Source organism: Bicyclus anynana, chromosome 9 (assembly GCF_947172395.1).
Source record: "Bicyclus anynana chromosome 9, ilBicAnyn1.1, whole genome shotgun sequence".
Classification (NCBI taxonomy): domain Eukaryota; kingdom Metazoa; phylum Arthropoda; class Insecta; order Lepidoptera; family Nymphalidae; genus Bicyclus; species Bicyclus anynana.
Genome location: NC_069091.1, coordinates 10025106 through 10051836, shown reverse-complemented (window position 1 = coordinate 10051836; position 26731 = coordinate 10025106). Strand labels below are relative to the sequence as shown.

General features: G+C 31.8%; 1 protein-coding gene across 2 annotated transcripts in view; it reads left to right on the top strand.

The window, feature by feature from the left end:
• The window catches only part of LOC112044906 (vesicular glutamate transporter 1), a 74925-nt gene extending 55533 nt beyond the window's left edge, over positions 1–19392 (top strand). For both annotated transcript variants that reach the window (XM_052883710.1, XM_024080912.2), the window contains exons 4-13: positions 3023–3135; positions 5002–5141; positions 5571–5825; positions 8451–8644; positions 9584–9746; positions 10042–10149; positions 10676–10861; positions 11519–11704; positions 13458–13634; positions 14206–19392. In XM_052883710.1, coding sequence (XP_052739670.1) covers positions 3023–3135; positions 5002–5141; positions 5571–5825; positions 8451–8644; positions 9584–9746; positions 10042–10149; positions 10676–10861; positions 11519–11704; positions 13458–13634; positions 14206–14394 — 1711 coding nt within the window. In that variant the 3' untranslated portion in view covers positions 14395–19392. The remainder of the gene's footprint in view (positions 1–3022; positions 3136–5001; positions 5142–5570; positions 5826–8450; positions 8645–9583; positions 9747–10041; positions 10150–10675; positions 10862–11518; positions 11705–13457; positions 13635–14205) is intronic.
• The last annotated feature ends 7339 nt before the right edge of the window (positions 19393–26731 follow it).

Sequence of the window (26731 nt, the reverse complement as noted above, 5' to 3'; positions counted from 1 at the left end):
AGAAATGTTTGTATGCAATAAATCTAGGCAGATTTAATCACAATTAAGTAGGTAGGTAGATACATCATGTAGAAATAAATATTGCAGTTATACTCGTACTAAACAAAACAATGATGATTAAATACACGTAAATACATGCAGGGAAACAGAATAAAACACAGATTATCTGTTATCAGGCGGTTCCCCTTTGATCGTTTAACTATTGTGTCGCTAATGCACCCTATACGCTGTCTGTAATTATGTGACGTCACACTAAATGCCATAATTACTGTTTCACCCTGGCTTTTACATCATAAAACGTATAATTTTGAAAGTTATCAAATGTCTACCTGATCATTATCTATAAAAAGTATTTGTGAGCATGTATAATAATAGTACTAATCATACTAATATTATAAAGGCGAAAGTTTGTGTGTAAGTGTGTATGTTTGTTCTTCCTTTACATTCCGGCTACTGAAGTGATTTGGCTGAAATTCTTGGGGAAAAATGGGGCTTCTTCTTTAATTTTTTTGAATGATACTTAACACATGCTAAAGTAGCTAAAGAATAATTTATTAAAGAGTAGCCGACGCTCCGCAGTTTCACCGCGTGGAATTCAGTTTTTCAAAAATCCCGCGGGAATCATGAAAATTTCCGGGCTGAAAAGTAGCCTCAATCCATAGTAAAATCTATTTCCAAATTTCAGCCAAATCGATTCAGTAGTTGCAGCGCGCAAAGGAGGTCAAACATATTCACTTACACACACTTATACACAAACTTTCACCTATACAATATTAGTGTGATATTTATAGACTGAATCAAAGAATAATGTAACTTTAACTCACATTTTAGAAATCATTTTAAAGGATAGAAATATGAAAAACGTATTTATAATAATAAATACCAATTTCTCAAATTGAAGCAAACCTCATTTAAACATTCACATAGTGGTTTCCTGACAGTTTCGCTGAAATGACTTTGTACTGGTATATCATGGCTATGCTATGCACTAAGGAGCAACAATTAATTTTGGGCAGTAATTAGCGCTGACCGACTTTCACTCAGCTTCCAACTTTCGTAACTAACTTTGTCCTCTCTAACGCTATGACATGACCGTACAAAACTTTCTTCAGTCTGTAACACAATAGTTTGGCTTAGAAGTTGAATTAATTTAAAATTTGATACTATGCCGACTAACTCAATTTATCTAATTATTTTATGTCATTTTTGTGTGTCCACTGCAACAAGTTACAAATATAATAAACGCGAAAGTTTGTATGGATGTTCGTTACTCTTTAACAGCGCAATTACATAATTCGTAATCCTTTATTTGCAAATTCTTAAATACAGATCTTGATACAATAAATGTTGGCATACAATTTGCTATAAAATAGCATGCATTTTTTTAAAAATAATGTTTTATCTAAATTATATTGTTTTTAATACACTATCCTAACCTTATCACCCGATAGACGTCCACTGCTGGACATAGGCCTCTTGCATGGACCTCCAAGCACAACGATCTCGAGCCGCCAGCATCCAGCGGCTCCCTGCAACCCGCTTGATATCCTCGGTCCACCTAGTGGGGGGTCGCCCAACACTGCGCTTTCCGGTGCGGGGTCGCCATTCCAGCACCTTGGGGCCCCAACGTCCATCGGCTCTTCGAACTATGTGACCCACCCATTGCCACTTCAGCTTCGCAACTCGCTAATACACTATAATTATTGAAATTTACTTAATGACTATATATATTATTTACTACAGAAACCGATATAGCTGAAATTTGGAATGGAAATAGATTTTACTCTGGATTAACACATAGGCTACTTTTCATCTCGGAGAAATCTATTGTTCCCAAGGGATTTTTGAAAAACTAAATTTCACGCGGACGAGGTAGCGGGCGGCAGCTAGTATGAAATATGAGAGACAACATTATAAAGAATATAAACACTCGATCGTAGAAGCGTAGCATTCTCGTAGAGTCTACGCACAATCAGTGACTTGTGTTTCTAAGTTATTGTTTTTCTTTAAAAAGTCACTGATTATTCAATCACACATTTTTGTGGCTATTAATTGTTGTTAATAATTTTAAAATTGTATTGTTAAATAATGTTTATTCGTTATCCGCTCACTGCTAAGCTCAAGTCTCCTCTCAGAATGAGAGGAGTTAGGCCAATAGTCCACCACGCTGGCCCAATGCGGATTACCAAACTTCACACACGCAGAGAATTAAGAAAATTTTCTGATATGCAGGTTTCCTCACGATGTTTTCCTTTACGTTTGAGACACGTGATGTTTGTTACATTAGTTTAATAGATTCATTTACCATTAGTTTATCGTTTTTATTATCAATTTACCTACTAGGTTCTTGTGTTAATAAATTCATCGTTTTGAGGCATAAACGGCATCATTTTCTGCAATTTTCGAAGATGCTTCTGGATAAGACGTGAAGAGGCAAGGCGGGGTGCGCTCCCCACGTTGCGTAATACAATATGCACTTGAGCGATCACTATATTTATACTCATAGATACATAATGAACATTCATACTTGCTTCGTTGAAGTTAATTAGTTTTAACAGATTTTTTTTTTAATGGGAAGATTGGAATTGTATTTATACATTATATAAGTATTTATATGTAGTATATAAATGTATATGAATATTATAATATCAACTATCTTAGCACCCATAACACAAGCTACTCTGTATGCTTACTTTGGGGCTAAATAGTGATGTGTATTGTTTAAGTATATTTATTTATTTATTTATTTGGAATTAAAATACGTTCGATTTAATATCAAGATTTACACTTAAGAAAGAGGGCATTGCCGCGGTATTAATAAATCATAGAAAAAATGTCACCCACATTACTACACAACAACAACTAACACAATTTAGAGAAGAATAGTTTTCTCATTAGAATGGGGTAGTTGATAATATCTTAAGAATACCTAACATCACGTCAAATGTATTCCGGTTAGAAATAAGAATATTTCAAGCCAGTGGAGTGTACCAGTAAATTATAAATGATATTTTTGTTACAGAAACACCCAGTATGAAAACTTTCACGTGGAACAGAAGGGCTACGATCAGATGTACGATGGTGAGGACCTCGAGACACCGCCGTCTCCCGAGCGACCACCTCCGAGACATATAGGTACATACGCGTATATTATAAGCTTTGTTTTAATTTGAATAGTACTTAATAGTATAGAATAGTACTTGTTGTGTGTTGCCGCTTTTAAAGGCGATAGTTTTGCACTCAACATCAGGTTATACACCTCTCTACCATCCCCAAATGACAAGTATTAAAGAGGAGATAAGATCAAGTAGCACAACCAACAAATATAATCACAAACCATCCGAAACGCCTGGCAGTGTAGTTGACAATGCCACAGGCGATTCGACGCTGACCGGCCGTAGACACTCGTTTTCCGAATCCGTTTTCCATGTTCGGAAAATCGAATGCATGAAATCAATATAAAATACATTAGATGACGTACATTTTCGAGAACAAATTCTGCGCGTATGTAACGAATGCAAGCCCTTGCGGTAATTTACATTCCGAATGAAGAAAAATGTAAAGTCTGCGATAGTCTAACGGAATTCCAAATCAAAATAACGCATTAGGAAAACGAATACGGAAAACAAGTAAATGCGGCCGGCCTAAAAAGACGGATTATTTTTAACTGAAAGCCACCCAAAACATTGATGAAGCTTCTCCCGCTGGGAAGGTTGACTTTCACTCACTAACTGTCCTACAACGTCTTTGCTTATAGTCTGACGATCGCACGAAACAAATAAAACAAAACTTCAGGTGATCAACTGCTTCTACCGTCAACCACTGTAACACATGTATAAAATCTTTTTAACATAAAAATGGAACCGACTTCAAAAACGTATTTCAGTTATTATGATTTTAAAACAAAATTACAAAACCGATTTTCATGAAAATGAAATGGGACCAATCTGGAAGTATACTCTTTTCAACAAAAAAAGAATTTTTAAAATTGGATAATAAATGACGAAGTTATGAAGTAACATGAAAAAAATACATACGCGAATTGAGATGAAGACGTTTAAAAAATGATAATAGTGCCCATTTAGTGATACTTGTTAGAATTTAAATTATGTAATTCTTGCTAACAATAAACACTTAAATGATTTTGATATGATGCCCAGAACAAGAGTCCCAATTTTTTTTTAGATATCCTCATTTACCTAAATTGTATCCAATTCTATAATTAAGTTAGTGTTCTATGTCTGTATCCATGCTTTCTTATCAGCAAATGCATCTACATGATACATACGTATCACAAACAGCGAGATAATATTTTTCATATTTCTTATTTCTATATCGGATAACGTAGGCTGAATAGATAAAGATAATTTCAATACATTTAATTATTAAAAATAAATTTGTATTGTTGTGTTCTTAAAAAATTATCGAAATTATAAAAAAGACGTGCTTCTTTTTTACTTTATTGTGATTTATTAATCATGAGTATAAGTATAAGAGTAGATATAATATGAATTTTACATCTACCTATGTGTTGCCAAATTAAGATAATTATTCTTAGCATTTTCCTCACTGTAGTGAGGCGAAACACCTTTACCCTTGAATACCTCGCGACGCTTAGGATCCTTTTTTGAACATCTCACTTCACCCGTAAAAATTAATTTTGCAGCCTAGTATATATTGATTTTGATTTTATATATTATTATCTAAGTGTAATATATCTTCTACTTCTCTTTTTATGTGTACACCCGTCATTATGCATTATTCCTTGTATTTATTTTCTCTTTTTTCGATTGGTTGTCTGGAAGAGATCGCTCATTAGCGATAAGGCCGCCAATTGTACATTAGTTTTTAAGTTAATTTCTTGCCTGTTATTATTATTTTTGGTGTACAATAAAGTATATTTCATTCATTCATTATAACAAATAATTATTCTGTGCACTTAAAATAAAAAATGTTTTGATGATTTTGCCATAGTATAACAAAATGAATTTGTTGGAGCAGATAAATACGTCCGAGCGGAATGCCCATGTTTGACGGCTCGCTACACTGTGGCCCTGCTGGCGTGCTTCGGGTTCAGCATCATGTTCGGTATGCGATGTAACATGAGCATGGCCAAGCTTAAGATGACTGAAAAGCATAATGTGAGTATTTTAACTATTATTAGCTTTTATTAAGACCTCTCTTGTTAGTGCTGGGGCTCTCAACAGAGATGCCCTGGGTGCTTTTTCCAGAACTGATCAGTTTAAGATTTAATATTTTCTAAATTGGCTCAGATTTGGTCTGGTGGTAGACCGTGGCTAGTTACCTTAGCCACGGCAAGTAGATAAAATCCGTTTGATGCGATGCATCCAACATTTTGACGTCACAAAATGAACGATAGCGTTTTAGACATTTGAAAAATTTTGAAAAAATAAATACATGATTTTTAAATTAAGGTTTATAAGAAGTTCTTAACTTTTTAATTAATTAATATAGATTTATTTCGTACGCGATTTATTGCGTACGGTAGCGCGGTGAGTTTAAGCTCCTAATTACCTCTCCCAGGAAAATAATAATGAATTATTCAACAGACTTCATCCGGAGTTAAAGAAGATACGCCTTTCAACTGGACAGTTAGCGTGGAGTCATCAATAGATTCGTCATACTTCGCTGGCTACCTCATCACCCAAGTGCCGGGCGGCTTCCTCGCGTCCATGTATCCAGCCAACAGGATCTTTGGTGTGGCCATCTTCGCTTCGGCCATATTTAATATGGCAATCCCTGGAGCGATGTCTGTGGGCCCCGTGGCGGTGGTGATGTTGAAAGTAGCACAGGGATTTGTTGAGGTAACTTTTTTTACTCAATTGTAATATTAGCTTACAAAACTATTATCACAAAGAAGAACAACTATAGGTCTGGAAATCTGGGTTACATTTTTTCAAGTTTTCTTATACAGAAAGCTATAATGATTCACGTAAACACTCTTAATTCAGATGACAGTTGGTAAAAATCATCAATTAATATACCACGATAGTAATTAAGGATCTTTCAATGTTAAGAAATTTTTCTTTTCCATAGAAAATCGCAATATTTAGATATTCTGTACTATACTACAGCCTGTCTTGATGAGTACTGTTTACCAACAAAGAAATTAGAAATGAAGGTAGAAAACGCATGTCATTTCACACCTAATAATAATAATTATAATGAACTTGTTTTTAAATTTTTTTTTTTTTACCTTCTACCGTTTTCTACCTTCATTTCTAATTTCTTTGTTAGTAAACAGTACTCATCAAGAAAGGCTGTATAGTACCGATTACGTCAAACTTCAACTACTTAATTATTACTTAGACACTGGATGATTACTATGAAATTAATAGCGTGTTATATTTAAAACCAGATAATGAATGAAATGTGTTGTAACACTAGCTTTCACACCTATAATACACGAAGACAAAAATTATAAAATTTTAATATGGAAAACTATATGTTTCTAATATTACAACTTTTAGTTTTAGTATAGTTTATAAACTCCAAAATAAAAGCTTTTTTTAAGAAAAATTTTTAAATTTATGCATTTTCCAAATATAATATTAACAAAATATTCGAACAACACCTCGATCTGATACATCAAAGATACAAGAGGGGTAGAACGGACGTGTAACAAGTATGACGTCATGTCACACACTTTAATTTTGAACATTTGGCATTCAGTACGTGACGAGGCATGATCAAGCTTATTATGGATGCTCAAATTTTGAAACCAAAACGGGAGGCGAATGTAAAGTGTCACGTTTGGTGTTATCCCCCTTTTAACGGGACTTTAGATATTGATAATAGGATCATGACTGCTTCTGAAATGTTTTCATTTTTATATTGCCATGGGCATATTAACCTTGTTTATGATCAGTGCCCCGTTCTATCATCTTTATCAACCCATATTCAGCTCACTGCTGAGCTCGAGTCTCCTCTCAGAATGAGAGGGATTAGGCCAATAGTCCACCACGCTGGCCCAATGCGGATTGGCAGACTTTACACACGCAGAGAACTATGAAAATTCTCTGGTATGCAGGTTTCCTCACGATGTTTTCCTTCACCGTTTTGAGACACGTGATATTAAATTTGTTAAAATGCACACAACTGCTAAAGTTGGAGGTGCATGTCCCAGATCGGATTCGAACCCACACCCTCCAGAATCGGAGGTAGGGGTCATATCCACTGGGCTACACAGCTTTATTCCAGTCCCGTTCTGTACAGTTATTATAATAAGCCAGTATAAACACAAACACTCGGATATGCTTGAGTACATACTCAAGCATATCCGAGTGTTTGTGTTATAAAATTAAAAAAAATATAGAACATATTAGAAAAGCATTAACGCAAAAAAAATAGAAATACATAATTATTAAAGTCCTATTCTGGCTGCCTATTTATAAAATAGTTTGCTAAAAATACTGCCTAGGAACCTGTAATCAAAGATATAAGCTATGATAATAGAGATACAAGGTGAAATTAAATATTCAGCGTTAAAATTAAAACTGAATAATGTTGAAGGTAGAGAAAAAATATGCATAAACATTTCTTGAAAACCCCTTTGATGAATATATTTTGTATACAATATATAAATCTTGCTATAAAGCTTCATTAGCTCAACGGTAAGAGCGGTTGGATTCATCATCGAGGGGTGGTGGTTTAATCTTCACCCCGTTGTCTATTGTCATACCCACTCCTAGCACAGTCTTTCCCGACTAGTTGGAGGGGAATGGGAATATTGGTCATATTATAAAAAATATGGCAAATATTCTTTTTTTAACAAAAGAAAAAAGCTTTATAAGAGGTTCAAGATAAATAATAAAGATATCTAAGCGCTATCATATATATTTTCAATGTTCTCTATTTTCAATCGTTCTTGAGTACAGTCGAAATCGTCTCCCGAAGTACAAAGCCTCTTTAGGATTATTGGGCCCTCGGTTACCATGGCGATGTATTTATTCGCCTGTACCCGGCTTAGCAGAGTCGTCAATAGCATGGTATCCTATTAAATCTTACATTGAGATCGGAGCGGTCGTATAAAATACATTTTATCTCGATTTCTGTGTCACATTATCCACGATAAAGGTATTGAATAAATCATATTAGTGAAATTGCTTTCACATACTCATACAAATAAAATGGTTACAAAAGTAAAAGATTTTCCTAAGATTTTCCTATTTACAAAAATATATACAATTAAATTGATACAATATATCTCAATGTGCTGTACCAATACGGCTTGACCGATATTGATGACTTTTTGTGTTCAAACTGGTCTGCTTTAAAGCTAATAAAAAGGAAGATGAATGAAAAACCGACGACTGATGCACCTCACTTCCCCGCACGCACGATTTCACCTGCGCAATTTTTTCCCCCCGTCGCCCGCATATCATGGGAGTGTCATCAACTTGCCAAGCTATAGAAGGGCATTTTTCCAGGGTGTGACCTACCCCTCGTGCCACGGCATCTGGCGCATGTGGGCGCCCCCGATGGAGCGATCACGCCTGGCCACGCTCGCCTTCTGCGGAACCTACGCGGGGATAGTCATCGGCATGCCACTGTCCGGTCTGCTCACCGACTACATATCTTGGCAGACGCCATTCTACTTTTATGGAGTTTCGGGAATTATTTGGTAAATATGAACAATATAAACAAGTTTGTAAATGCTGAGTTTCTTGTTTGCTGTTCTTCGGTTTTCGGTTGAAAATGTTTTTGAACCGGTGATAGTCACTGACATACCTGCTTAACTTATTCGAATAGAAGCACTTTACAATCAATTTGCTTAGATGTAACTATACCTTTGTATAGTTAAGTTGTTTACCTTTTTATTGCTTTCTACTTTTCCCTATACCTATATCATTCTGAAATCGGAGCATTTTCAACTTTACAATGGGGATGGTTTGAATATATTGATTTTTATGATACATTCGGGTAAATAAGGTCAATGTTAAGCAATTTATACATAAAAAGCAAAGATTGTCTGGATATTTGCAAAATAAATAAGATTATAAAATTTCAAAATAAATCTTTTTCCGTAATTAGATGAAAATTCATACAGTTTTAACTTCCTTACATTAAATGTGACATTTTTTAACATCTAAGATATTAGTAATTTTGTTTGAACGCCTATACAAATCTAACGATCATTATGTACCTACGACGTCATTAATTCGTACCATTTTGTAAGTGGCGTTTTTCAGGGATCCGTGGCAGTGCCGCAAATCTGACCCTTTAAATCCCAGTAGCAAAGTAATGATCGCAGATACCCTGTTTTTTTACAAAATTGCTTTACTATTAGCATATTCTTAATTTATATACAATTAAAAAAAACTGTCATAATCCCTATTATAGAGACTTTGCAGGTAGGCGTGTTTTATCGGAAAATACCGTTATAGAATAAATATGCATTGCCCACTTGACCGTTCTAAAGTGCTTGCACAGAAGCTTACTACTAGTTAATGGATTTGATTCAATTTGCTTATTTTATCAATTTTATAAATTTAATTGTGATTACATTTAGAATGTTTTATCAAAATAGTTCACTGTTAATATGTATATTACCGTGTAATAGGTACGTGATGTGGCTGTGGCTTGTGTTCGAGCGGCCAAGCAAGCACCCCCACATATCAGGGAAGGAACTCACGTACATCGAACAATCTCTAGGAACGGCCACACAAGCCGCTATGCCTGGATTTTGGGCCACGCCTTGGAAGGCATTCGCTACTTCACCGCCCGTAAGTACTACTTTATACAACATGTTTGTAAAGCTATTTAGATCTCACTAGCTCGGTAAAGTTTTCTTTTCACAATGCTATCAGTGTATCTTTATACTATTTTATCCTCTAGAGTAAAAAGTGATTTCTAATTTTATCTAGATTTTTTTGAATTGAAAAATAATACAACATGAAATTTAAGCTAACTCTTCTTATAACAATATCATGCCACGAGATTATTTATCTAGATTATATTTACAGCACACTTCACAGCTATTTATTTATTATTTAAATATTGTGAACGTTTTTGTTTTAGGTGTATGCTATAATCGTAGCGAATTTCTGCAGAACATGGAACTTCTGTTTACTCGTCATCTTCCAATCTGCATATTTTAATACCAGGTTTAATATGCAAATCACAGAGGTAAGAATTTTGTATTGTTAATTTTTGTAAATATCAGATTTTTACATTAAAAAATCTGATTGAATAAATCACAATGTTATTTATAAGCACTGTGCTAAGAACGGAACGACGAGGAGGGGCAAGGAAAGATCGCTTGCGATCCGTCAGAAAAAAAAATTTAGATTGCAGATCGATTGCAGAGTTTTAATATTGGCACGAAGATTAGAGATCGATCGGGCGATTGGCAACAATCTTAGAATGGAGATACATTATTAATTTCGGGCGTAAGCAGACAAGACTTGGTAGTAGAGTCTTCACAAATAGTCAAATCAAACTTGACGTTTCAAAAGCTGTAGGCGCTTGTAAACTATACCTACTTGAAATAAATGAATTTTGATTGATTGATTGATTGATTGCTTATCTCCTTTGAATCCTAGCATTATTTGCAAATGTTAATTATTATTCATCATTATTTCTCTAACTTTACTTTTCATTATTGATATTATTTGTCTTTAGATGGTCCGCTAATTTTATATTGTCCTTGCAGTCTGGCTTCGTTGGAGCGATACCACATTTAATCATGACCTCCCTCGTGCCCATCGGAGGAATGCTCGCTGATTACTTGCGCAAGAACAACATCATGACTACGACTAATGTGCGAAAGCTTTTTAACTGCGGCGGCTTCGGCTTTGAGGCGTTCTTCTTCGTCCTCATTGCTTATGCTGATAATAAGGTACGGAGCAGATGTTAATTACTTAGTTAATACATTGTTGGTAATCATAAAGTTATAAAAATCAAAAATTAGAAAACTAACTGAGCTATAAATATTTTATGACAGAAAGGTATTAAATTTCATTTTTATTTATTACCTGTTATGTTATATTGGTAAATGTTCGATAATACCGTTCTAAAATTGTTTAATTTCATTATTAATTTGAATAAAGCAAAACTACACGTAATTTGTTGCAACATTATAACTTCAACATAGTTTCAATGGTGATAGCTCTAGTAAAACATGAACCTCTTGTGAAATTGGAATTAAAATTTGAAATTAGTGCCTTATCTGCATCCTTATTTTGAAATATCTTTTCATACTCTTTACAAAATATGGTTGTATTTATATTGAGAGTTAGTTAGTAGAGGTATGGATAGAACATACTTGACCACTTTCAAATAAGCCCTCTTCCTTCTTAGACTTCGTCAGCACTTATCATCAGATTAGATCGCAGTCAAGGACTATCTTATCATAGACAAAAACAAAACATAAATTAGTACGTCTACTTATCATACTTTATAATATTATGTTTAGTGTTTTACTAAACTTATGAAGCTTATTTAATTTAATGGAGTATAATATTTTTTTATTTTATTTAAACATTTTTTTTATTAGTACGTGGCTACAATAGAAATGACTCTTGGAGTAGCATTCAGCGGGTTCGCCATATCTGGATACAACGTCAACCATCTCGACATAGCTCCTCGGTATGCCTCCATCCTAATGGGCTTGTCCAACGGCATCGGCACCATCGCTGGCTTCCTCGTGCCCATCGTTATTGACTACATCACGCAGGATAAGGTAAGAAGCATTTTCGTACTTTATTTATATAAGTATTTAAATATAAATGTATCGCCCAGTGGACCTCTATGGATCAGTGAATGTATGATCTCTACCTTTGATTCGGAAGACGTAGGTTTGAATCTAGTCCGGGAATTTTCAATTAAAAAAAATTCACGTGACTTGTACATAATTTATGTATTCTGTGCTCATACAGTGAAGGAAAAACATCGTGAAGAAACCTGTATACATGAATATATTCTTAATTCTTAACATGTGTGAAGTCTGCAGGCCAGTGTGGTGGACTATTGGTACCCCTCTCATTGTGACATGAGACTCGTGTTCAACAGTGAGCTGAATATGGGTTGTTATTGTTAATGATAATATAAAATATGTAAATAATCAAAACAGCTATCTTAGTACCTACTCATACACAGGTTTATTTATTTTTCATATTGTGTAAGAAAAAAAATATATAAGTAAATTGGACATTTATATTTTTTTTTTTTAATATAAATGTCAATAATAAATATAAAATACGTCTAAGAAAAAAAAATATAAGTTGGACAGTACGTCGAATTTATATTTATTTTTTTATTTAGATTAATTTAAATTTAATTTTTTATTTGTATTTAGATTGGTTGACCGACGTTGCAATTTCATAATATCAATGAATTTATAAAAATGTATTAAAATTTACACGTATGAAAAAAGTGTCGCTTACTATAATTTGACGGTCTGTGCTGTTCCTAGGAGATATTTTATAAACGTTTGGAGGAAAATGTCTCATTCGACTGCGAGTAGTATAACAAAAGTCATTGTAGCGTATAGCCACCGATAATAAAGTGCTCGCTTAATGTACCCGATCCACATCGTCGCGCACCGGCCCCGCTCATTGCGAATTCACGCGGCGGCCCAGCCGAGCTCGATTTCCTTTTTAAAATTACCAACGACCCACTGTCCTTTTTGTTTCGCGGCAAGGAACCTAGGGCTTCGCGGGGGAACGCCGCCGTCGCCGCTTCTGTTCGATAGCGACGCACGACTACATTTCAAAGAATTTTAACGCTATTCAAAATAATAAACCTCATTGTTTCTCCCTCTTCGATGTAATTTAGATGTAGATATATTTTGTTTTTGCTTTGTCTTTGTCTTATTGTATATTAGCGGATGCTCGCGACTTCATGTGCGTGATCAGTGATCTTTTATCTACTTTTAAACCCGATTTAATGTCTTAACGAAATTCAAATTAGGTAGTCCGTGAACATAGCTTGAGATTTTCAAGCTTAATAAATTTCCTTGCTATTTTCCGGAAATGCCACCGCCTACATTACGTGTCATTTCGACACTGGAGCATCCTTATGAGATGTTAACTTAATAATTTTGAATCAATAATTAATCCATTTGCTAGAAGATTTTTTTTGTTGAATAGCAAATGGCAATATTTGTCAAAATTAATCGACAAAATGACTATTATAGTGTTTTATTTTAAACCAATGTGAGTTTCAAGACGTCACTCTAATATTAAAATTTAAACAAATATATAATAATTTATTTATTTTGCTATTATCCGCGAAAAGCCGACGAACCCATGCGACAACGTCACCCAGGTCCGACAAAATACTCTCTACGTGCGTTTAACCCCGAAAACGGAGCATCCTCAGGAGATGTTGATTCTACAACGTGCAATTGCAAAGATAACAAATATATATTTTTTAATATAACAAATTAATAAAATATTCAGTCGCTACTAATTATATTATGTTTTCAACAACAGGATAAACCAGATATGGCAATAAAGGAATGGCGGGCGGTGTTTCTAATGGGTGCCACAGTGCATTTCATTGGCATCACCATATATGGCATTTTCGCGTCGGGAGAACTGCAACCCTGGGCTGAGCCGACCGCGCCTTACGATGCGCCGCTGAAATCTTTAGACCAAGAGACCACCTTCGTAAGTATTATAACAATATTTATACAGGAAGCCTTTAAAAGTAAGCTGTTATAGAAGATATTGAGTGTAATAACCTGTCATCTGTGACATACAAATACATGTGACGTTGTATGAAAAAAAATTAAAGAAATAGATAGATATACAGGCAGTCCCGTAAATAGCACGACATGCTATATACGATTGTTGCTGACTGCACAGTTTTAAGTAATAATGAATTTTCTACAAGATACTAAAATCCTTACAATTTAGTTGTACCACGTGTTGGAAAATTACATAAGTTAATTTTTTTTTTTTAGTTTTATATTTATTTTTAAATAGTAGTTTACTTATTTTTTTTTAAATGGGCTCAAGTAGTTTACCTAAATTTTTCTACTGCAAAGTATTTAAAAAAAAAAAATTGTTTAGGTTGTACGATTTTATTATTTTGGTCGTTAAGGAATTTAACATTATACCAGCCCACCAGCCCACAGCGGCAGCGTGGTGGGTCAAAGCTCCATATCCTCTCCTATAAGAGGCCTTGAAAAATAATCTGATAATGATGAAGACTACTAAAACATGTGATTGTCTTCAGTCGGAGAAGTCATCAGCTCTGACCGGCTCGGAGCCCCCCGCGTACGGCAGCATTGCACCCACCCGCCCCGCGCCGCCGCAGCCACACGTGCCCAACAACCCCTTCGTCTCCGGCGCCCTCTACCAGGCCGAGCCTATACAACCCCCCGCCGAGTCGTACCAGGATCTCACTGACGACGGCACTTATTAAATCCTACCAATTAAGCCCAGTGGCATAATATTTATACGAAACACCTGGGACAACTAGGCTATATAATCGTACTAATATATGCTAATATGCTATGTATATAAATAATCTTGGCCTATAGCTAAGTTACACGACAATTCTCTTTGTACAGACGCTAACGAAAACAACAAACAAAAAGTAGAAATGTAAGGGTATGAGATTCGTTATCAATAGGTCACCTGATCAACCTACAAATTGGAAATGTATACATAGCCTCAACAGCTCAACGGTAAAAGAGGTCGGACTCATCACCTAGGGGTGGTGGTTCGATCCCCCCCTCGTTGGTCTATTGTCGTACCCACTCCTAACACAGTCTTTCCCGACTAATTGGAGGGGAATGGAAATATTGGTCATTTTAAGAAAAAAAAAAAGAAAAAAAATGTCAGCCCCATAAATTTTTAATTTTCTAAGCATTAGCATTTGTGGAAAGGGATTTGACGTGAAGTTAGCTAGAGACCCTTATCAGTATACTTACCACAACAGAAAATTAGTGAAAAAAAGCAAAACCATTAAATGAAACAATAAACTCACCATCGAGCTTTCAAACAAAAATAACTGTATCATAATCGGTTAATTTGTTTAGAAGCTTTTTAAACAGATATACTTGTAACTTATAATTTGTTTAATTTGCTTTAATAAATCAAATATATTTTTGAATAAAAGAGAAATTTTGACGGCCTCCGTGGCGCAGTGGTATGCGCGGTGGCCCGATTGAGGTTTTCTTGATTGGTCCAGTTCTGGCTGGTGGGAGGCTTTGGCCGTGGCTAGTTACCACCCTACCGACAAAGGCGTACCGCCAAGCGATTTAGCGTTCCGGTACGATGTCGTGTAGAAACCGAAAGGAGTGTGGATTTTCATCCTCCTCCTAACAAGTTAGCCCGCTTCCATCTTAGACTGCATCCTCACTTACCATCAGGTGAGATTGTAGTCAAGGGTTAACTTGCGAAGAATAAAAAAAAAATCAAAATATCAATAAATACACTTGCAAACCTTGCTGTACCACAAACAACGATATGATCAGTCCGACTTTAGCTAAGTTTGCAAATATTATCCTTTAAGTTAATGTACTCGTAGTAGCTAGATGTCTCACAATATTATGCCATTGTACATAAGGTTTTACACTTTACGGTATGTTATGGAAGTCTGAGAAGTTTTGCTTGCGCAGTCACTATGTAGAGACTAACCCCCATTCGCACGAGCGCTTTTTACGGACCTTAAAAAAGCGTTCAAATAGAACAAATGCATTCCCAAGTATATGTTCACGCGTCAGCGTTTTAAAAACGCTTTTTTTCGAGCTGTTTTGCATTTTCAATTTTGAGCGTTGGAAATAGACCTTCATTTAACTTCATACTATATTTGAACGCTTTTTTAACGCACATTAAAAAAACGCTCGTGCGAATGGGAGCTAAGAAATTGGCAGTAGTTTCATTGAATGTAAAATTTGTATCGCGACTGAAATATTAATCAATTTTTTTAACTTAAAATTGTAACTTAATATTTGATATTACCAATTGAAATATTAAGTTGCGATGAAATCTAGTCAAGTGACATTCTTGAGATATCTACTTAGTTAATTAATAACGAGCGTGAATGTAATTTGACGTGAAATAAAATAGTTATGCGACTCTTAATATTGTACCGACTTTAGATTTCTGAATGTTGCTCCTGATCTCTATTTCAGATCACCGAGATCTATCAATCTATCAGACTACCCATAAAAATGATGTGTGCTCACCTTTATCACACGAGTAAGGAACAAAATAGTAAATTCTGTGTTGAATTCTTTACTCCTGTGCATTAAGGCCGCTATCCTACTGGTGATTTTTGAACTATGGCGTTTCTCCGACATCTGCCTAAGCTCGATACCATGCATATATATGCGACGTATCAGTCGTTGTTACAGCCTCGTTTGTTCGTTTGTCGTGACGTAACGGCTTCGTAGTTTCAGTGGTTAGCATAAGTAGCTTCGGATCATTAGGTCCCCGGTTCGAAGCCTGGGTCGGGCTATAAAATATTGATATTTTTTTAGCCCAGACGTAAAAAATTGGTGGTGAAACACCCCCGTGTTTCAGATAGAACGTTAAGACATCGGCCCCTGGAGTTTTAAACATTATCTTAGTAAGCAGCAGTAAGTAGCGTCTGAGTCTAATTACTTTCACTTCACGATGATTGGTAAAGCCGTGTATACCTGTGGCACCGTACAAAGACTTCAGAATGGGACTTTGCTTCTCAGACAGAAAATAAGATAAAAGAAAATGTTATCCATAGTTTAGGTCTTTTGTGAAACTGAAATTTAACGTTCGTCGTGTTAGCACAGCATTGTTGCTGATCTAAAATTTCAGAAATGTTGTCATTTACTAAACGCCAATGGGATAGTGCCCTTATTACCAGTGACGTAACTATCTATAAATTCACAAGCCTGGAGTAATGCCGCGATCCCACTGAAGTACATATAAAAAAATCCATGACTATTTTTGGGGCTTCATCCCATTCAATGAATTTGCCACATGCCTCAGATATAGGCCATAGTTACGTCACTGTTTATTACGTTTATCGGTGATGCTTTGGCCGATATTTTTAGATATAGTAGCATATAATAATGCTCTCGGTGGTTAGCGTAAAATCACATCGTGTATAGCGTTTCTAATATACAATTATGATAAAATATTGTTTACCCTTACAAATTCTAATTGTAGCCTAAAACCAGAAAAATAAAAACCTTGTCATGTTGCGAAAAAAAGGAACTAATTCCTTCTATATTTTTTTAACAAACATTACGGCTCTAAGTTCTAGCCCTTTTGAGCCTTAAATCCTCCCATTAGTTTCAAAAACACAGAGTGGTTAAAATACTTGTGGGTCCTCCATACCAGGCTTTTATTTTTCTGGTCAGGCCATACAATTATACGTTATTAAGTGTTATTTCAATTTAATTGTTGTCTATCGTTGCAAATATTTTATTATGCTTGGAATTATAATAGTTGTGATGTTTTATTTGCTCAATATAATTATGTGTACAGATGTATATATTTACATTGGCATATCAATAATAGAAATTATTTCTTTTGCTTTAATTTATTTGATCTCTTATACATATAAGTCGTTTTTTTTTGTTGGATTTTGAAGAAATATTCTTTGTCCGTATGCTGACGGGTTCTTTTGTTTAAATTGTTATACTATGTTAGTTTTATAGCTATTTAGAAAATATAAATTAAATTAATATGAAACTCAGCATACGGTGAAGTAATTTGGTCGCAGATTTTGACACTTTTTAGAACAGACATTTGCTCGTTCTTGTTACTATCTCTTGTTGTTGTAAAATGTTTATAATATTATATTTACGATATAATTTAACTTAGGATTGTACTTCAAATTGAAAACATACTGTATATGTATAGGTGTAGGACTTTAAATAAAATGTTACCTACAAAAGGGAAGTAATGTATTCATGTATCTTCATTTTTTTTTTCAAGATTACATAAAATCGAAATTTTGAAATACCTGAATGTAATATATACATTTTAAGTTTCTTTATATATGTTAATTCTAGAAACTTAAACACATAAGATGTGACTAATTGTTTTTTGTTAATTAAATAGTTACATAAGGTTCCTCAACACCACACAGCGGACGGGACGGACGGCGCTGCGACGCTGGTATCGTCGCGTGGGCCACAACCTCCCGGATAATCCGGAAGGGAGTACAGGCCTCGAGACGTAGCCTCCTTGTCCGGGAAATGCACAAGAGATTTCGCTCCCCTGGTCCAGCCATATTTTCCAGCCCCTTTCGAGCTGAGGCATCTTGACCTTGACCTATGGGTTCTATCTATTGGTCCTTTTAGAGGGTACCGAGCGTACCGTGACATCGTCACTATGGTGCGATGGGGCAGTGTTAAAATCAGTATAGTATCCTCGTGGACTCCGTTAATTGAGCCGTAGTTTTTGTGTACCGAGTTTCAAAATAAAAAAAAAATCAAAAATCATTTATTTCAAGATTTTTGTTTTTTTTTAAGATTTTGAAACTTTGTTTGTTGATATTACAACACAATAGTTCATATATGTGTCGCGTTACCGTCCTGCCCCGTCCGTTTTATTGTATGGCGAAACTTTTTGTTTTACGTACGTTGTAACACCTATGTATATCTACATAATTATACTGGTTTTATATTCTGTTAACTTTATTCAAAGTGAAATTGGCCATTTCCTTTCATTGTAATAGTTCATTTTTAGTATGCTGTCTCTCACATATTTATCCAATCAAATTATATATCTAGTATGTAGGCAATAGTAATCTATTATATTTTCATCATTATTTCTCTAAACATAGAGATGTAATCATAAATATAAAATAATACCATGCATAAACATTTATAATTAAGATAGTAAATACCTGTAGATGATTATAAATCATTATTTCTTCTCTATATAACTATTTAAATTTAAACCGTTTATGTACATAGTAGAATCTATATCCTTTAACTATTTATAATATACATATATTATCGCTATAACAGGCAGCATTACTGGTATTTAATTATTCTAACATATTTATGTATAATAGTAGGTAATATAAGTAAAGTCAATAAAATAAATCCGTGAAATATTATTTTGATTCGTGTACATTTTAATTATCTGTTATGTGCTATTTTGATTTTTACATTATTACAGAAGGACATACTTTAGATTACACCAACCATTAAGCGACCGCCATCTTTTTGCGTAGGTAATTACATAAATCTGTATTTAATCATATTATAATTCACTTTAAAAAAAAGATTTGCATACAGTTATTTAATTTTATTTTTTTAATTGATCTAAATAATGTAAATAGAATATATTTGGTGTTTTTATTATATTTAAATAATATTTAAATAAATAAAAATCATGTAATATATTTTGTTTAACTTAGAATTGTAGAATATTTAAAATTACTCTAGTCAGTAAAAATATAAGTACATGACAATATTATTCGTAAGTAGGATAGAAATTTGAGTATATTCTTAATTCATTTGATTTTTTTAAAGTAATGAATTTGATTTGTTTGATCGATCTAAGTAATGTAAATATAAACTATTTTTGTTATATTTATGTTATTATTTTAATATATAAATAAATCAAAGTCATGTATGTATATAAAAAATGTTTTTTTTTAATGTTTTATTTATTATTATTTTATTTTTAAGTATAACTTAATAAAAATATAATTTATTTGTAAAATATTTTATCTACTTTAGTATTGTAGAATAGTTAAAATTCAGTAGGTAAATACATAAAAATCAGTAAACTGATAGATACATGACAATATTAAGTAGGTTAGAAAATTGAGTATATTCTCAATAATAATTAGTAAGTTTATGAGTAATTATAAAAATTTACTCGACTGTGACTCGACAATAAAAAAAATATGTTTAATATCTGTAGAGGTGTTTTCTTATTTTAGGATAGGCAAACTAATATGGGACGTTTTTCCTCAAAGCACTTTTAAAATTAAGGCTTTTTAATTACTTATTAGATAATTTTTTTGGTTAGGTAATTCAATAGAAGAACTAGAAACTATATCAACAGAACCTTTTTTCGCATTAATGCCACCATGAAATACCTAAAAGTGTTAAACTTTAACCCGTACATAGCAACATTATACCTACCTACTGTTTACTAAAATTATGTACCAATAAATAAATAATATAAATACCAATCTACTTCAATAAAATAAAATACAAAAGTTGAAATTAATTTATACAGACCCAATCAATGCTACCTAGTTTGATAATAAAAAACAATATTTCAAATACATCTAATATTCAATGTTTGTTCTTTTTATTTGCCGCTGCTCATGATGAAATGACAATAATAACATGTGATGGTCCAGATCAATCTCACTCGTTATGAATACACACATAATTAACAATTTAAAAATATATAATTTATTTATTTTTTAAAGGACTTTAAACGTTAGATACTTTGAATGAGTAAATTTTGAAGATATATATAAAATATAAATATATAAGTAAGTGTGTAACATATAGGTTAAGAATAAAGTTGTTTGATGTCTGTACATCATAGACATTATTAAAACAAATATACCTACATAATATACTTCTAGTATATATATTTACTTTTTGCTTGCAATTTGTTTTATGCCGCTATCATTTCTTTGTAATATAACATAATAAAATATCATATGTCAAACTTATACGTATATGTATTAGACGGACAGATGTACTTAGACGGAGGTCCTGGGTTCGATCCCCGGCTGGGCCGATTGAGATTTTCTTAATTGGTCAAGGTCTGGCTGGTGGGAGGCTTCGGCCATGGCTAGTTACCAACCTACCGACAAAGACGTACCGCCAAGCGATTTAGCGTTCCGGTACGATGTCGTGTAGAAACCGAAAGGGGTTTAAATTTTCGTCTTCTCCCTAACAAGTTAGCCCGTTTCCATCTTAGATTGCATCATCACTTACCATCAGATGAGATTGCAGTCAAGGGCTAACTTGTAAAAAATAAAAAATAAAAAAAAAATGTATATAAATATTATGCTAAATAAAATGAAATATATTTAAAAAAATCTGAGACAGCCATGTTGCTATTTATCTCATAATATATAGTACCTAAAAAAAAAAAAAAATTTTTTTTTATTTTTTTTATATAGTACCTACGTAATATAGGTCCATTCGTTTAGATCCTACGATACCACAGACAGGCAAACACGTCAAACAGTGTGCGTGCGTTTTCATATCGGAGTGTTTTTAGTTTGTAGAAATTTATTTTATTAAACTTTGGGTTATATCTAAAACACTCGTACGAAACTCGACCTAGCTTGATACCTTTTATTAAAAATTAAAAAATAAAAATTTATATTGTCATCACTGGTTATCTAACAACTAAAATATGTAAAAAAAAATTGCTCATTATTTATAAAATAACCAATAGAAATTTTTGCCAATTTTATATAATTATATTAATTATAATATAATTATATTGGAAGCTGTGTTATTAAAAGTGACCGCCTTTTGTAAGCTTAACTTCTTGTAAGAAATTCAAGATTTAGGTATGCGTGGCAGTGCCAGTGCAATCTGAAATTCATTTGTTTTTTGCTTTTTTGTGTATACCTTCATAAATGTATGCAATGCTTAGACTATTAATAACTGGACGCGGTTCGCACCCAAATTCACCAACAAAAAAGTCTGTCATTTTCACGAGGTAAACTCACACACATTATGCATATTCTGTGTCCATACACTACACACAACTATAAATTTGACTTGCAATACACACACGCGTAACTTGCCTGCCTCCAGCATTTTAATTACATTTGCCAACTTTGTATTTCCATTTAGTTTTGTGATTGTAAATACACTTTTTTATGTAAACTAATGAAATATTTTGTAAATTGTAGTAAAATAGGAAGTGATCAATAAAATGCGTGTTGTTTTTTGATTGGTAGATTTAAATAATACTAATACTAATGCTGATACTAATCAATGACCTTGAAGGATAGGTCGTATTCATATGTTTATTTTGGTGATGCCATCTAGGTATTACCTCCACACTACGTGACCAAATATTAAAAAACCGGTCAAGTGCGTGTCGGGCCACGCCAAAGCCTTTATTATTCCTTACATTATTACATTAAACAAGTTTTTCAATTAATAAGAGTAACAGTTTTAATTTTTTTTTCTGTTAGTATATTGTTAGTGTATCTGTTTTAAGTTTAGTATGTTAGTGAGTTAGTCTTATTTATAATTAATAAAATCTATTTAACTAGTAAGTTGAAATTGAAATTGAGGTATAGCTCGCGTTTCGACCTCTAGTATGAAGTCAAACTACTGCTTGCATATTTACTGTGACATTGCTTAGACTATCTACATATTAAATACATAGAATATTCGATTACTGATCGATGTTTGGCTGTTTCGTCAAAAGAATCGATTCTTTTTATAAATTGTTTTTATTAAAAATTGATAAAATTAAGGTTTAAATACTTTCAAATGAAACGTTACTCCATCTTTTACTAAACTACAAGTTTTTGCCCGTTTTTTATGCCATTTAACTACACAAACCGGCATTTTTAGGGAGCTCCTTACACGACGAAAACGATTACAACAATGAAACATCGATTCTGTAGCAACAGTTTTTATAAACGCATTAGATCATAGATTTTTGATCTTTGCCAGAGGGGTAACGGTTAGCGAACCACGTCCAGTTATTAATGGTCTAAGATGCAATGTAATTAATCTTGAATTTTATCAAAACAATTATTTGGGGAAAATAATCGCAGTTAAATAAAAATGTTTGCTTTTCACTTAAAGCGTCTTCCAGTGGCTGTCTCATACCAATAGTAATGACAATAATATAATGTGTTATAGGCGGTGAATAAATAATGATAATCTTACGTATAATATAAAACAGTAAAGTGTTAAAAAGTGCTATTTGTGAATAAATTAAAGGAGTTATTTGGACATAAGTGAGAATTATCATGATTATAATTGTCTGCAACTTAATTTTTATTTGAAATTACATTGTGTCCATATATTTGACTAATTAAGTATTTTTTAAATCATATTATTTGTTTTCATTTAATTCTCAACATTTTCCATAAAGTAACTTTATGACATATTCACAATTTCATACTTGTAATATACTTACCAATAAAATTTCGGTTTAAAATACTAAAAACTTTAGATTACTTGTTAGAATAAATAATAAAGTAATGAGTAAAATGTTATTTTAATGAATCTCTACGCCGTCAATTCTGTGTTGTAAAAAATAATTGAATTATATTTCATAAAAATATTACTTGAATATGTAAGTTTATCTATCATTAAAAGCAATTTCATATTCATTTGGTTAATTCTCATTTTCATATTATACATATTATAAAACTTATAATGTTGTATAGGTTAATAGGAAGTTCAAGGGCCAAAAGAAGTTTGACTCTAGAGTCTTCAAATAAATTAGTTAGGCTTTTGGACTTCATTATTTCAGACAATCCTCAAAGGAATATAAAATTTAATTAAAGAAAAAAGAATTTAATAAGTGCTTCATGATTTTTCTTATTAAATATTTCAAGTATTTTTAAAATTCTGAAAGATGATTTCGTTTTAAATTAGGTTTGTCATCTATTAGAGCATTATTACATATTTTCTTTAAGATTATTGTATTGATATAATATTTATATATGTAAGTTTATTAAATATATTAAGTGTATTATATTTATTTAGACACGTATTAATTATTTTTCATAGAATTGTTGCAATGAGAATTCCATACAATGTGCTCATATTTTATTTATTATTTACCTTTAAAATATTTGATAAATCATTTAAGATATTATGTATAGAAGATATTTCAAATGAAAGTGAGTTTCGAAGTATTTACAGTTCATTTGATTTATCTAGTAATAATTCATTTATCACCAGAACAAATATACATTTTAGACTGACGTGTATCGCAGTCTATAATAGTAACCATTTTAATAGGAAAATAATTTAATAGTAGCCTAGGCTTTAGCGTTTATCTAGTTGACCTGAATTGTAATTTAGATATTTTTTTTCTTTTGAATCAGGCTCTTTTAGTTTTTAGGGCCGGGATTTGTGCACCATAGGATTAATTTATAATAAGTAGATGTTACTGCATTGATAATTTTCACAATGTCCAAAACAATGGCGGAAAGGGTATAACGAAGATCCCCCAGCACTCGTTGTGTGTGCACTGTTTCGAATATTTTATAGTACTTACTTAAAATGATATGTGTTTGTACAGTAAAAAATAATAAAAAATACTAAAAAAATATAAAAAGAAAAAAATAATAAAAATACAATTTAGAATAAAGAGATATAGTTACTTAAGTTATATTCATTTATAATAAGGTAAATAGTGTTGTTATTTCTACGGACTGCTGTATTTTATTTTAACATTTGATGAATTTCTTATGATGAGTTTCTTTGAAAATAAAGAAAATAAAAACTAATTTCAGTTAAACTGTAGCATGATTGAATGAAACTGAAATAAAATAAAACAAAGACAATTTGGTTTGTACCTTAAATTATTTTATAGTGGAAGATCCAATCTGTTCTCTGTTAAATATATTTATGAGTTCTTCTCTGAATATAGTTAAACTTAACACAAATTAAGTATAAGTAAATTATCAAATGGACTTTCTCAAAAGTTTGACATGAAAAACTACTTCTTACTTCTTTTCATTCATTAAATAATGTTAAGTTTGATTAGAAAAATAAAATAATATTATTCAGTGTTAGTTCGTAGGTAAGAATAAGTGTTATAGTAATAATGATAATATAAGACAATAATTTACTAATTTTATTTTACTTTTGTGTTTTTTTTTAGTTTATTACTATACGGGGTGATCTCACTCTATAAGGCTGTGTTGACAATAAAGCTCCTATACGGAGCGACCGTAGTGTGTATATTTTATAGGAAATAATGAAACTAAATAGATATTGAACATAATTTTTTTGTAAATATATAATAAGATAATAAATATAATAATATAAATAAGATAAGATGATAAATAAAATATTTATCTATACAAATATATCATAATATGTATTTGTATATATCTCATTATTATTATTAGTTACAGCTTAGTAACAGTTTAAAAATTATTTACTTTTAGTCTCACCTTTTTGATACCGTAGTCCATACTTGAGAAATAAACTAATGAAACATAAAATGAGTGATGACACCTTTAGAGGACAAAATAGGAAAAATTTCGTATTCTATAATGTATTCAAAAGTGATTTCTATTAAAGATTTTATTTACACTTTACATAAAATAACAAACTACGAATTAAGTTTTTCTATGTTTCTAAATCCCTTTTTTAAAATGAAATAAAAATATATATTTTTTATCTTAAGTGGCTATATCATCCAGGTAAGTTTAGCTGTGTTTCTATCTTACCTCTAAAAGACAATAATTATACAGATTATGTATTTTTTTCGTTACATAGATATATTCATTATTATTATATTTTAAAAATAATTAGGTTAATATTTATTATTTGAAAAATATAAATTTTCGATTTATAATATTAACCGTAAATCGTATTTGATTTATAATATATTTTATATATATATATATATATATATATATATATATATGTCCACAATAATTTTTACAATATATCTATTTATTTGTACTTTTAGAAGTAAATCTGTATAATATTAATATAATTAGAGTATACGTATTCTAAAACATAGTATTTAAGTACTCTTGCAAAAAGCACTGATTGGTCAATTACTGATTAGAGTCATGTTTTCAATTTCATGAATTTGCTTTGAAAGTTAATAAGCGAAGCTGTACATACTTGCCATGCTAGTATTACTTTAAAAAGCAGATAATTAAAGCCATCTCAAGTTTTAGAATAACTTATTTGTTTAATTCTATAATTTTATTTAGTTATTATTACTGTTTGCTAGATTTAGAGATTTTTTCAAGCAGGTTTTCATTGAAATTTGAATATCAGTTATGTAACCTTATTTTAATTACATATTATAAATTAATAAATAAATAATCTACTTGTATGATAAATAAATATATTAAATTAATATATAAATAAAGCCGCTCGATATGCATCACAATAATATTTAGACTGTAGTACAAATTTTGTAAATATTAAATGAGTAACGTATAGGTATTTTAGGTTTTCATACGATATCACTGTAATTAATGTAAATTTAAACAGAACAATAGAACATATTTTTAATCCAATTAATTACAATGATATAGAAAACATTCCAAAACTTAAACTATTATTACAAAGTCAACTATTTCAATAAAAAGATATAACAGATACGTTATTACTTAGACAACAACAACTTTGTCAAATAACAATTTGAGTTTCGATTATATCATATATTTTAGTTTTAATATGCTGTTATCTATTTAAAAAATACGAGTAAGTGACAATAAATATTTTATGTTAGGTATTTTAATTAGTATTTTTTGATGTTTTTCGACATTGCCTTTAAAATAGCAATGTGTTGTTTCAAACAGGCCTACAAATCGTTAGTGTAAAATATAATGTTAAATAAAATAGAAGTATGTATAAATACTCATATAGGTATATTCCGTTATATTATTTATTATAACTACATGCACATGCCAATTTTATTGAAAATAGACGGTTATAAAATATAATTATGATAATTTGTGTGCTGATTATTATTGCTTAGTATAATATAACAACGACAAAAAAATACAATTTTTTTTATGTATAGATTTATAAGAATTAACTTATGATAGTTTTTTTCTTCCAAATTTTTGAACAAGTTAGGAAAAAAAT